The 13,067-nt window shown below is 41.7% G+C and overlaps 1 protein-coding gene across 2 annotated transcripts in view; it reads right to left on the bottom strand.

The window, feature by feature from the left end:
- Window positions 1–13,067, bottom strand: part of rab11fip3 (RAB11 family interacting protein 3 (class II)) — a 28,267-nt gene that overhangs the window by 4,652 nt on the left and 10,548 nt on the right. The window contains exons 3-10 of one of the 2 annotated variants that reach the window (XM_070851736.1): window positions 11,945–12,021; window positions 9,133–9,305; window positions 5,038–5,241; window positions 1,737–1,772; window positions 1,486–1,579; window positions 995–1,239; window positions 370–451; window positions 62–199 (exon numbers count right to left, since the gene is read on the bottom strand). In XM_070851736.1, coding sequence (XP_070707837.1) covers window positions 62–199; window positions 370–451; window positions 995–1,239; window positions 1,486–1,579; window positions 1,737–1,772; window positions 5,038–5,241; window positions 9,133–9,305; window positions 11,945–12,021 — 1,049 coding nt within the window. Of the gene's footprint in view, window positions 1–61; window positions 200–369; window positions 452–994; window positions 1,240–1,485; window positions 1,580–1,736; window positions 1,773–5,037; window positions 5,242–9,132; window positions 9,306–10,025; window positions 10,103–11,944; window positions 12,022–13,067 lie in introns of those variants that run through there. The other variant, XM_070851737.1, reaches the window with a different exon arrangement.

Below are 13,067 nucleotides of genomic sequence, written 5' to 3' on the forward strand. Positions count from 1 at the left end.
GTTTGGCAATATTTTGTATACAGAGTGGTGTTTATTTTGTACATACAGAACCCAGTCCCACCTCCTGCGTACACTCCTTCTCTTTATGGCTCTGGTGGCGCTCATGGCTCAGCTTGTCAGCCATTTTCCTGCGGGACTCCGTCTCCTCTTGCAGCCTGTCGGTTACAGATTCTGTCTCATCCTGCAGCTTCCTCTTTTCCTGGAAGAAAAAAAAAAAACAACAAAGAAGGTGAGGATGCTGTGGAGTGTTTAAAGGTTGAGAAACTGAACTGAGCTGAACTGAACTGAACTGAACTGAACTGAGAAAGGTTGCGGTACAAGCATGAGGGAGGCCTAACAAACCAGGAGGTGAGATATTATTGCATTCACCTCTTCTAGTCTCTCGATGTTTGCTCGAAGACAAGGAACACATGACCTCAGCTCACTGTTCTCCTCATCCAGCTGCTGCAGCCTGGGAAACAAACACAGATCCTTTAGACAAACACACACTCTTAAACAACCTACAGCGCCATGTAACAACTGACACATCTATGCTGTTTGTTGACAGTAAACAAAGACATACCACAGAAAGACATCTCACATTCAGTGGCAGATTAGAGCCAGAGGGTGGCAGTGTAGAGCCATGAGTCCTCCAACAAATATGTCAACAACTGGTGCCACAACGAACAAATGTGTGTTTTTAATATACCATAATATACCAAACAATTTATTAGAGTATCAAACACTGACTTGTTTGTTGTTGTTCTGCAGTTAAACTTATCACAAAGTATCTAAAACATCTAAATGGCTGATGACAGGTTTGGAAATATTCTTTACTCATCAAAAGAAAATAGACAGATTAAATGGTATTAAATAAACCAGGTAGCATGTGCAAATAAATATAATATACATATAAATATAATTCAATCTGTTGTACAATAAATAAATATAATTACATTTTTCCTGCTGCCACCACAACATTTTAAACACTCCCAGTCTTTTTTCATCTGCTCACCTGGCCTGCAGGTTTTCCAGCTCCAGCCCCCTCTCCCTCTCCAGCTTGACCATGGCCTCCTTGTGACGACGGGTGTCTTGCTGTAGTAGCTCGTCCGCCTGGAGCTCCTGCTCCTTCAGTTGCTCCTCCAAGGCATTGGCCCGGTGCACCAGCTGAAGGTTCTCTTGGCGTAGCCGCGCATGCTGCTCCCCTGATGCCTCCGACTCCTTTTCCAGCTCCGCCACTCGACGCTCCAGGAGGAGCACCTGGGAAAAGTAAATGTTTCAAAGTAAGCGAAATGACAATTATTGTATTATATCATGTATGTACATTGTATTGTAAGTGTAACACTGCATTAACAACAGAACTGATGTATCTGTCTGTCAATATGAAATGTTCCTTTATCAACTACCGTAACAGCTCACAGGTATGACTGTGTGACCTGAGGGATGTGAAATCAGGTGTTGTAGAAAAGGATTATCAGTTAACTTCCTTGACAGATGAGCTCTTACCTTGTCTGTGATGTCGTTGTCTGCGAGCTCCAGGATGTCTCGCGTTAAGTCGCTCATGGTGTCCAGGGTCATCGAGCTGTTCTGGAGGAGATGTCTACACATGGAGAGAATGAAGTTAACTCAACTGTCCCTGGAGCAAGTCTGCATTTGATAAATTGCTGTTTGTTCATGCCAAACATAAACTATCTGTTACAATCATACTAGAAATATGAGCCCTTGCCTACCGAAATCAGAGCAACTATTTAGCTTACCTTGCTACTTTCTTGCTTGACAGCCTCTTGCCAGCGCTGGATGGGGAGACAGAACAACAGGAAAAATAGTCAGGAAGAGAAAAAGGGTAGAGGAAAGAGACACCATCTCCTGCTATTCGTCCTATCCACCCCCCCATCCCTCTCTCTGCTGGCAGAGGAGCCTCACGGACAAGAGGGCATGGCGAGGTGGTTCTTTACTAATAAATCACTGGACTTTTGGTGAAACTAAAGCTACAAGATATCCACACATCACAGCAATCTAATGCAAACACAGCAGTTTATAATAATAGTGTAACACATGGATCAGTTTTGCTTGTCAGACAGACCTCTGACCTGGCTTTTAATAAAAGCCTAAAATAGGCGGTTTATCGATTACTAAATTCTTCTTCAATTCATAATCATGAATTCTAAAGTTCATCTCAAGTTTAGTTGTGGTTCCGATCAAACGGGATCAAATAGGATTTCAGTATTACCAAGTTTCTGTAATACAGCTACTGGTCAGTAATCCTGGATCAGCAAGTCTGTTCCAACAAAAGCAGGATCTTTAAAAAGCTTTACTCCGCTAACAGCAGCCATTCTGCAACAGCTCTAAAGGAAGCATGAACACAATGGCATGAAGAAGCAAAAATACTGAAATAAACACCACTCACCTGTGACCTGTGTTATTTCATATTTCTACAGCCTTTTTTAAACATTTACAATCAATTACGCTTATTGACAGATGAGCAAAATGTTGATTATGTATGAGATGTATGTGTGACAAAAAGTAACAATGTGAGGGAACTGGCTACCACCTCTAAGAAGTGTTGCAGCCACTGAAATGCCTGAAATGTCAGTTTTTCACATTAATATCAACACACTGTAACAGAGGGTGGAGATGAGAAACAATTGGGAACAGTGTGAGGTAAAACGGGCTTAAAACAATCCCATAAAATGTATCACAATCTGTGCGTGAAAGTACAATCTGTAACACAACACACCGTGTTGTTGCTAGTCCAACACAGCATGCACACTGCGCGTTATGAGAACATGCATGACACTGTATCTAATCAGCACTGCAAACACATTCACACAGCTTGAGGTCGGAGTGGGTTGTGAATGACGCGTTACCTAGTCATCTCTAGGAAATTGAGGCGAGTGGAGAGGTCCTCGAGACGACTTATTTGTTTGTGACACTGGCTACAGAAAAAGTCCAGCGCCTCCTCCCTGAGGAAGCTCTGAAAGCAGTCAGGGAGAGGAGCAGGTGCACTGGAAAGAGGAAAAAGGGAGGAAGAGGAGGAGGAGGTGGTGAGTGACAGGCAAGAAGGGGTGCACTGAGGTGGGACAGGACACCTCTGGGGGCACAGGGGGGTGTTAGTGAAATCCACAAGAGAGTTTGAAAGAGTAAAGTGTGAGGGCTACAGTGGTAGGGAGCCATGAAACAGACTGTGGTGTGGCTGTTGTTTGTTTTCTGGGTAATGTAAGGACACAAAGCATTCTGGGAGAAAATATGTGGTGATGACTCTCCAGCGCTGGTGATAGTTTCTTTCCCTGCTGCCAAATATTTGTATCTATTTAACCATGCCATCTCATCTCTTAAATCCTACAAAATGGTTATAATTAAGTTAAATAAATTAAAATAGCAAAAACAGAAACACGTAGCTGATTATGTCATTGTTTAGAATCTGTACCCTCTCCTCACGTCACCCCTACCAGCTAATTGTTCATTCAGGGAGCGAGTCAGGTCTGAATTATGCAACGTACTGGCACAGGTTCCTGTTTATGTAGGCAGAAACAAGGCAAGGCAGGCTTTGAGTGTCACTTGATGGTCATCTGCACTGTTGTCCTGAGCAGTTTTCTTCTGACAGCGTGAAGGACGACTTTGTTAAATAATGCCTACAGTGATGTGTGTTTCTGTAGAACGGAGGCAACCCATCAGTGCGTACGTGTTGTCAGAGTGCTGTAATATGTAGATAGATAAATGTGGGGGTGTGCGTAGGCAACACAGCTACATGCGCCAACAATGAGCGTGATTGGCTCAAAACACAGTGACGCATTCACAGTGAGTGGGTGAAGTTTGTGGGATGCAGTTATTTTCTTTGCCTAACCACTGACCAGATTTCTGCACAACTTACAAAGTAATCTTTCACATAAGGTATGTTATTTACTGACTGAATTCCATTTATTATTATTGGTTTTAATAATATGCGTATTTTATCACTTTGTATATCCTTTTCCGCTTTTCTACTTTGTCACAATGCAATTCTGCTACAATTCAAATAACATGATTAAAAAAAGGCACCTCAAATTCATAAGCAGTAAGGTTACACTTCTATTATTACTGTTGGTGCCTATCCAGTTAGACTAGCTTATTCCCATGTTGTCAATGGACTACAAAAACTCAGCAGTTAGTAGTTAAGAGCTTCCTGGCAGAGCAAATCACAGAAATATCACCCAAGAGGGAATTACACATTATCCGGCTTTGGGCCTCTGATGAAAACAGAGGAGGAGGGAGGAAAAAGATGACTGGAAAAAGGCTACAATAGGGGCTTAAATGCAAATGAATGGTGCCATAGAGAGGAGCATGTGTATGTGTATAAATTTGGCTGCATTTTGGCGTGTGGCAGACTCCTTAAACTGGTTAAGTCAGCCTGTATCTGTGCGACTGCAAGCTTATTAGATACTCCTGAAGATGTCTGACTGCAGTGCAACAAAACATCCACCTTCTGTCTGTCCCAGAAGGCTTGGCAAGCCACCCTACCCACCAACCTACAGACTTAAACAGTGTGAGTGTAAAACCTTTGCTCAGGCTATTCAGGATCACACAACGAGGGCAAACGAAAGGAAGGTCAGTTTTAGGGGAGAATTTAGCCCAACATCTACATTTTCATTAACTTTGCAACAGTGAGTGTAAGACAGATGGAATGAACTTTGTATACACGGAATTTATCTTGTTCCTCACCAGAAAAGGAGGCAGATAAGGGTGAGAAGGACGTCTCCAGATACCTCTTATCAACGTTTGACCTTGGTGTGTTTGTTGAAAGAGACATTTTCTCTGAGTAACGCAAATAAAGTCATTCAAACTTGGACAATAAAGCTGAAAATGTAGCAGTGTCACACCTCCTATCAGGAGGGATTTGTGGCAGGAAAAAAAAAATCAGCAGTCTGGTGAAAGTCTTCTTAATATTCACATCAGTTAAATGATCTGCAGACTGTCCACATTTCCAAATGACTTCTTCCTCATGTAAGATTTGAGTTCAGCATGTAAAAGGTCAGCTATCTTTGTTTCTGGTTTAGTTGTGTAGGGAGGACAAGCTCATACCTGGGAGAGAGCAGTGAGGAGCCATTGACCTGCTCAGGGGGCTGCAGCACAAGAGGGGATTCGCCATGCCCCTCCGTCCCCTCCACGCTGCTCTCCAGGAGCAACTCTGAAGTATTACTTTCCCCAAAGTCCTCAAAGTGCTCCTCCTCTCCTCCGATGACCGTCACCAGGGAGTTGTTATGGAGCTCAGAGTTGAGGGAAAACCTGAGGGACACATAAAAATGGATCACTGTGTTAGTGTGTGTGCGCTCGCTTGTGTTTACAGCAACAGCATAGTTCAGTTTAGGTCCTGGTCAAAAACAGGAAAATGTGTCAGGTTTAGACAGGAAAAAAAATGGATGTCGGACTGGTTATAAACAGCCATATAACCATCAATTTCAGAAACCATACAAGGCCCATATTTTGGTGCCATTCAAAGACAACAGGCACGCCGTAGTACTTGAATAATAGTATCTGTGTAACAAGTTCTAAAAAGGCTGGAATATTAAACCTAAAAATGACCAGGAGGCCACTTTAAATCCCAAACAAGTACAATTAAGCTTCCCCCAGGAAGAGCGGCAATCTGGACAAGTTAGATGGTCACTTGTCTTCAAAGGTAATCTGTTAATTCACATTAATCCCAAAGGCTGCTTTGGCTGAAACAAAATGTCTTGTGCCTTGCTAGTAATGCAAAACCACAGAGGGAACACAGTTTGATGAGGGTCAAGCTTAAGAGATGTCCTGAAGGGGCAACAACCTTGGCTATCAGAATTGACTTACATTGATTTACATAATGACATTAAAAAAAAAAAAATCTACTGGGTGGATCAGGAAGTCTTTGCTGTGAATTTAAGTTTTAAGAGTTTCGGTCAATAAACTGTTTGATCTTCGTTTAACAGGAAAGCTGGAAATCTGGCCTTTCCTGTTGTTCAACAGGATGTGTTAGATGTCTTAAGCACACACAGGACGAGGATGTCAAAATCAGCAGAAACGTTTGCTTTCTCAGCAAACAATGACAAAGACCATTCTCCTTATTTACAAGACGGATGACATTCATTTGTCCAATTCAAAGCCACAATGTTACCTTGATATACAGTGTGAAAACCTAAAATCCTATACTGTTGCATAAAAAAGCAGAAAAAAGTCAGATTCTGCAAATGACACAACCAGACACCAATGCAGTTTCAGCTGCAGCAATACCCTGTACAAACTGGACACACAGCAGCACAACCCATTTTGAAGTCACTTACCCTTTACTCAGGCTCTTGGTACTTGGCCCCATATTGAGGTCACTCTTACAGAGGGACGGCGAAGAGAGAGAGCGCATCTTTGAACGGCCTCCGCTGCCCTGGCGTGAAAGCCGTGGAGCAACCGGAGTCAAAACCCCGGACAACCAGAGTGGAATTCTGAAGTTTCACGGGTTTCACTGATTAGAAACAAAACCAAGACTCTCCAGTTTGGAGAAAACACAAGGATCTGCCTTTCAAAAAACGGCCAGATCGGAGGTCCTAATGAGCTGCCAATCTACCGTGCCACATGACTGATGCATCGTCTGTGCCACCCGACAGACTTGAGACTGTACCAGAAAGGGTTGACTGTGAGTGGGTTAATCAGATTTGAGGCTAAGCAACGATCAACAGACAGTCCTGCTGATCGTCCAAGGGCCAAATGTGTGTGGGGACACGGGGAGGACAGAGGAGGGAGGGGGAAGATAATCCTGTTAGATTCTTAATCCTAGTCCAGTGCATATACTCCTACCTAAATGTGGCTAGACGTAGCTGGGCTGACCAGCCCGCATGGCAAACTCTCAGTTAGCTTACGGACCTTTTTGTTGCCTTTACTCAGAATCACTGACAGCCGTGTAAAAGCCCATAAAGTTCTGGGCATGAAAAATATGCACATATTTTTCACATATTTTTCATGTTATTTGCTGGTATGATAAGGTCACTGACGAATCAAGAGAGAGCTTCTTTATTTTGCGAGTTGAGTTAGTGATGAGTTTCCAGATTTTTGGTAAACATACTGCTGAAATGAGAGAATATAAAGGTCATGGAGTCATACAGAATGAGTGTTAGGTTCCCGTCAGCGGTGGACTTTGCAGGGCGTATGAGTAAGCAGAAGGGATTCAGATTAGCCCATGCCAAAGAAAGAAAGAAGGGAAAACAACAAAAAAAAAGAGCCAACTCAACACTTCCTGGAATTCAACGCTCAATCATGGAATGGGAAGTCCAAACACATCCATGTCAGGCAGAGCACTCCAATCCGTCATCCAGCCGGACAGACAGGTCGCAAAGTCAGCAGATGAGGCCTCAGTTCTCTGCACTTCCTCCATTGTGTTTTCCTTAAATACTACATCCACAAGAACATTCATGTACGGACATAAAGACCTCATCTGCAGACACTACCTCCCTTTAACAATAAGAACAAATTGATCAAATTCTAATCAGGAGAACTGATTACAATGAGAGAAATAGGCTTCATGATCAGGGGTTGATATACCCCTTAAAACATAGAAAATCTCCCACTCATCCTACTTGTCTGATGCATATAATGAAACACAGAGACAGTTTGTTGTTATCTCTCTGGTCCAAAATAACTCATTGCTGTGCTTATCATTGTTACAAATGGTGTTTTCTATGGTGCAACTTTGTCTTAAATGGTGGAATTAAGCTAAGGAGGTTATTTTTCCCAAAGAGACAACGCTAAATATTTTCTCAATTCAAAAGTGACGATAATGCCAACCCTTTCTAAATCAATTTTCAAAAGACTTTGTTCTTGCTCTTCTCTTCAGCGTTTACCCACACAAAAACGCACCCCATATTCAAAAGCTTATTCATTAAATCCATTATGATTTCATCTGAAGTTCACACTGATCACCATGTACATATACAGTCTTGAATATCCTAACACTAAAATAAATTGCCAAATAAAGCAGTGACTTCAGTTAAATATGGAAAAAGGCAGCTCAAACAGGTGACGCAGGCGGACAGGTGAGTGTCAGTATGAGACACTCATCACACCAGCACATTTGAAAAAGATTTAAAATACATTTGTGGTCACTGCAGAGGATAACCTTTACTATTTTGACAGCATTGAACGGATGGTGGGATAACTGGACAGTACACAATTATATTAGCTCCTAAAAAACATGATAAGAAAAAAAAAAAAAAACAACTCCAGTAACAAGCTACTGTGAGCCAAGGAACATGAGACAAATAAGAATCCGCTGTGACAAGGCTATGAACAGACCCCCAGTGGTTCCTAAAAAACTCACCAAGCAGTCCAGTTCATGCAAACCCAAAGGGGATAACATTAAAATTATTTCACCTACCGTGATTATTAACGGTTTTTGTCATAAAGTGAGAATTCAGAGAAGATGAGGAGACTTCGGTCGTTTTTCAGCCGATACAAATGATCCACTCAAACACACTGACTTGGGTAACGAACAGTGGAAAAGCTTTTTCGTTTTTTCTGTCTGTGTTCAAGGTCTAAGGCACTCACACTGTGCACATTTCAAGTTATCTCTTAATGAGCATTCCTGTTCGGCCGTACAGAAAACATCAACAGTCAGTGTCCCTGCTGAGTACATAAAATGTTGTCTCAAACATCCTGTGACAAAACATGTTGTACGAGTACACTAGAAGCCCTTTAATTGACAGTTAAAGAAAAAATAGGAATCCAAACACACTAAGATACTCTAGGTTTGACTGACTTTCTACACACCGGTGTATCTAAGGTAACTTAAGGCATTAGTTCAACCAAGTGGTGGCTGTCTACTGCCTGTCTGGTGACCCAGATAGAACCCAAGTGATCCAGCGCTGGGCATGCACAACTAGTAAATCACGTGTGTGAAAGGTCAGCGTAGGGTAACTGCAGAGCTAACCCTTAGCTGGAGATTTGACACACGTTGACGTTACATTCTGTAGCTAGCAGCAATTAGAAACAGCATTATGACGTTCTCATGACAAGTGGATTATAGCTGACGATGAATGACAAGCCTTCTAAGCAAAGCTCACAACAGAGGATGTTCAGTACACATACACAAATACAGGAAATGTTAGCACATTAGGCAAAAGTGACATTGTGCACATGGCTGGAGGTGAAATTTATACCGACCTATTTCCGCCATCTTCGGGATCGTGCAGTGTGGCTTCGATGCCGCTGTCCGTCTCAACATCCTCATGCATCTCAGGGGGCACAAGCGCCCCCGTGTCCTCATCAGTGAAGGTCTCACACTCACTGTAAGTGCTCTCGGAGCCCAGGTATGCACTGTCTGTGACCTCATTTTGCTGCAGAAACAGAGATAGAGCAAGAACACATTACACATTATAGCCTGGCCATCAGGTACAAAACAGACAAATCCATGTTGATCTGAAATAGTTCGCCAAAATAACAACTGGGCATGAACGTGAATGGAAACGTGTTTTTTGTTTAGAACAAAGACATGGCTTTAGAAAACTTTTCTCCAGGAAAGTGCTAAACAAGCTGTTACCATCATTATAAAGATAAACAAAACTATGAATTTCTTCTAATAATGTCCACAGAATTGTTTTTAATCTCATGAGGTGTATTTAACATCAGGATTATTTGGAAGTATGTGAAGCAAAAGCCTCACAACACATCTACAGGTTGATTAAATAGTGTTAAAAAAAACAGACATTTCAAAGATAGTCTATTCTGAGTCTTCAAGTCTAGCCAGCCGGTGCTGACGCCAATTACACCAACGACCAAACAAATCATACTGGGATACAGTCTGCTGTGATTCACTTGGCTGTTCCAGGCACAACCTGCTGCATCAACACCTCTAGGCAACACTTTCATGCAAGATGAGCACACTTTAGACTTTCCACACGACAAATACCAAATGCTTAATACAAAACCAATTAGTTGCTACACGCCAAAAAAAAAGAACATCTGAGGCTATTAGCGACTAGAAATTATTAGGTATCAGAGCTGTGAAGCAATAATGAAAGCAAAACAGGTGAGGCATGTTGGAAAACAGAGCATACCATAATAAATGTAGCAACAGGAGAAGCAGGGCCCAGAGGGCTATCCACCATGCCCAGAACCATTCTCTCTGGCCGGCCTCACCGACATGAAAGCTGGCCTGCCATAAGAGCCTCTTAATAAATCCTACTAATGCTTCCTCACCTTCACTCTCAGAGAGAGTGAGAGAGTACGCTTGGAAAATGGAAAATACTGTAACACCTCGTTCAGCTCCACTGGGTGGTCAGAGGGGAGGAGACAGAGACAAAGTCCAAAGAGTAGCAGAAGTCAGCTGTAACCAGCCTTCTGCCCGAGTTAAAATGCCACACGATCAGCTGAATAACTGTTTAATATTTCCTGGCCCCTGGGAGATTCGCTTCCTGGCCCAGTGGAACAGAATAAATCATTAAGCCACGTACTAGATGTCACAGACTGTGCAGTGAATGAGGGCCATACATCACAGCAGCCTGTCATAACTGTCTAACGTGCTGCTAAGCTAAAATACTCAGAGTAAGTGCATCATCTGTAAAGTTTTGGCAGAACAATAACAAATACACTAGTTATGACAAGTGGGAAAGCCACAAGAACTGTTGTTACGTGGCTCCTCTTTAAGAATCAAAATGTGAGGTAGTAATGTGAAAGTTAGCAATGGCAGAACATATTTAGTAAAGGAAAAACGGGGTGGACGGGGCGTTGCTTTTCTCTTATGCCAGGCCTCAGCTGAACAGCCTCACCTTGCCTGTTTTGAAAGCAAACATGGCTAGAACAGCACAGCCATTGAGAGAGAGGAACCCTTTTCTGCCAGAAACTTGAGGGGAAAAAACAAGGCTATGGACACAGGTGTGGCATCGACTTCAAACATAAACTTCCCCAAAACTCTGCTCATGGGTTCCAGTAAACAGCAAAGCCACTTTGTGAATCAGTGGACCTTACACATTGTTAGCTCAGATTCACAGCAACTTTTCTTTTTGTTAGAGGCCATTTTCAGTTCTATTTGTAATATATGAATAAAGGGTGTCGTCAAGTGTAAGGAGCAAACTGCATTTCACAGAGTGTAGTTAGCTAAGCTGATATGCAACTGAACACAGTAAAAACAATTAGATCCCAACTTAAAAAGACAAACCTTGACAGATGCACATTTATATTTGAAGAGTATCACCTAAAGCAACACAACTGGATACATCAAGCCTTTGAGCAATATCACATAATATTCAGGAACTATTGGGAAACCCAGGACATATATACACTGCATTATAATATACAGATCATTTGGCATGTACTGTAGCACTAGTTAATTAATTTAATTTCAGCCATCGATAGATTTTATCTCACAATTATCAACTCATGAGGAGTGTGAAACAGATTTAAGTGGATGGAATCCATTTGCACTCTTGACTTTGGCACATGGGCCTGCAGAACTAAACCATACCAAGAGAGGGTGCTGATACTGTGCAATAAACAGCCACTAAAACAACAGCCTTGTCCTGCAGTGCTCAAAGTGCACGCAATTGCAGAAACATTGAAATTTTACGGAGGCCAGCAACAATGATGGTTAAATATACAAGCTCCGTGTACAAGAGGAGACAGGAATTCCACATATGCAAGCCACAACTGTAAAAACACAAGTCTACACACATGTAAAAACTCAACGCACATTCCAGCTAATTCAATATTTGTCAAAGAATACTCAAAAGCCTAGCCTGCCAGATGCTATTTGGTGTCAGCCAAACCAGGGTGTTCAGTCTGTGGAGCATTCACAGAGTGGTAATGATAGCTCTGCAAGCCACTCAGTAAATTACAGTGGGAAGAGTGAGAGTGCACAGGGAGTTCAGCCTGCGACCTCCACAATGTGCTGCTGTGTGCAACAATGAGAACTGAAGGCAAATCAACTGGACCACATACACAACGAGAGAGAGGTTAAGCCTCTTCTGCGGCGCCTCACCTCATCGTACTCCTCTGGACAGCCCACAGCTCCATCCCCTGGACTGTAGTTTACACTGTAGAGCTGTGGCTCTGGGCCTGTAGATATGAGGAGGAAGACAGGCTTAATGTGTGCAGAATAAACACATAAAGATAAACAGCAAAGGAGGCAACAAACACAAGACTGGTGTGTATAGAACCAACGTTCATGTGCGTACAAACAGTCAGTATGAAGAAAGACGGCGTCACAGCAGGTTAGGGATTTAAGTAAATGTTTTATAAAATGTATCCTGATAGTACTATGACACTTGTTACAGTGATTTGTTGGCTGCTTATTTATAAAACATCCAAATTAAAATCTAAATCCAACATTCAACATTTTCATGCTTCACGATTCAACATTAATTATGCATCTGCATTGTGAGCAAGTACATAATATGCAATTAAATTTCCAGAAGCCAGTAACCATTTTTCTGAAATAGGAAAAACGATGATGAGACAGCAACCTTGGATATTACTTTAAAATTGTGGCGCCTGCCAGACTTGTGAATATAATCTCAGAATTACCTGGCACACTATAATACTGATATACAATAATAATATTATATACAATATATATAATTAAAAAAGAGATTACAATGCTTTTGTGCAATTTTTATTTTGGAATTGAAATAAGCATGAGCTTGTTCTTAACTGTTTTATAAGAGGGCAATGTTCTCTATAGTTGTAAAAAATTTATGCATATTGTGTTCAAATTTAATTTAATTTAAAATTCAAATATGATCTAAATCAAGGAAAAGACATCAAGCATATGCTGTCATGTGTATTCAGATTATTTCTTCCATTTATCTGTACTTATTTTTGCAAAGGAATAAATGACAAACTGATATTTCTCCCTATAATGTGTTTGCACAAGTATGCAATCAGCACATTTAAGAGCTTGTGTCCTAGCTGCCCTACTCTGGCATATTTACAGTCAGCAATCTGAGCGTGATGTGACAGTACACATTATGAAACTTTTACACTCGCATTTCAAGGGTTGTAGAATGTTGTGTAATAAGGTTATGGCCAAAATAAAACAAGGAAAAAGGCCAAGAAGCAGCCCATATCCAATTCAAATTTGTCAAAACAGGCCTCTGTTAAAA

Source organism: Pempheris klunzingeri, chromosome 20 (genome assembly GCF_042242105.1).
Source record: "Pempheris klunzingeri isolate RE-2024b chromosome 20, fPemKlu1.hap1, whole genome shotgun sequence".
Classification (NCBI taxonomy): Eukaryota; Metazoa; Chordata; class Actinopteri; order Acropomatiformes; family Pempheridae; genus Pempheris; species Pempheris klunzingeri.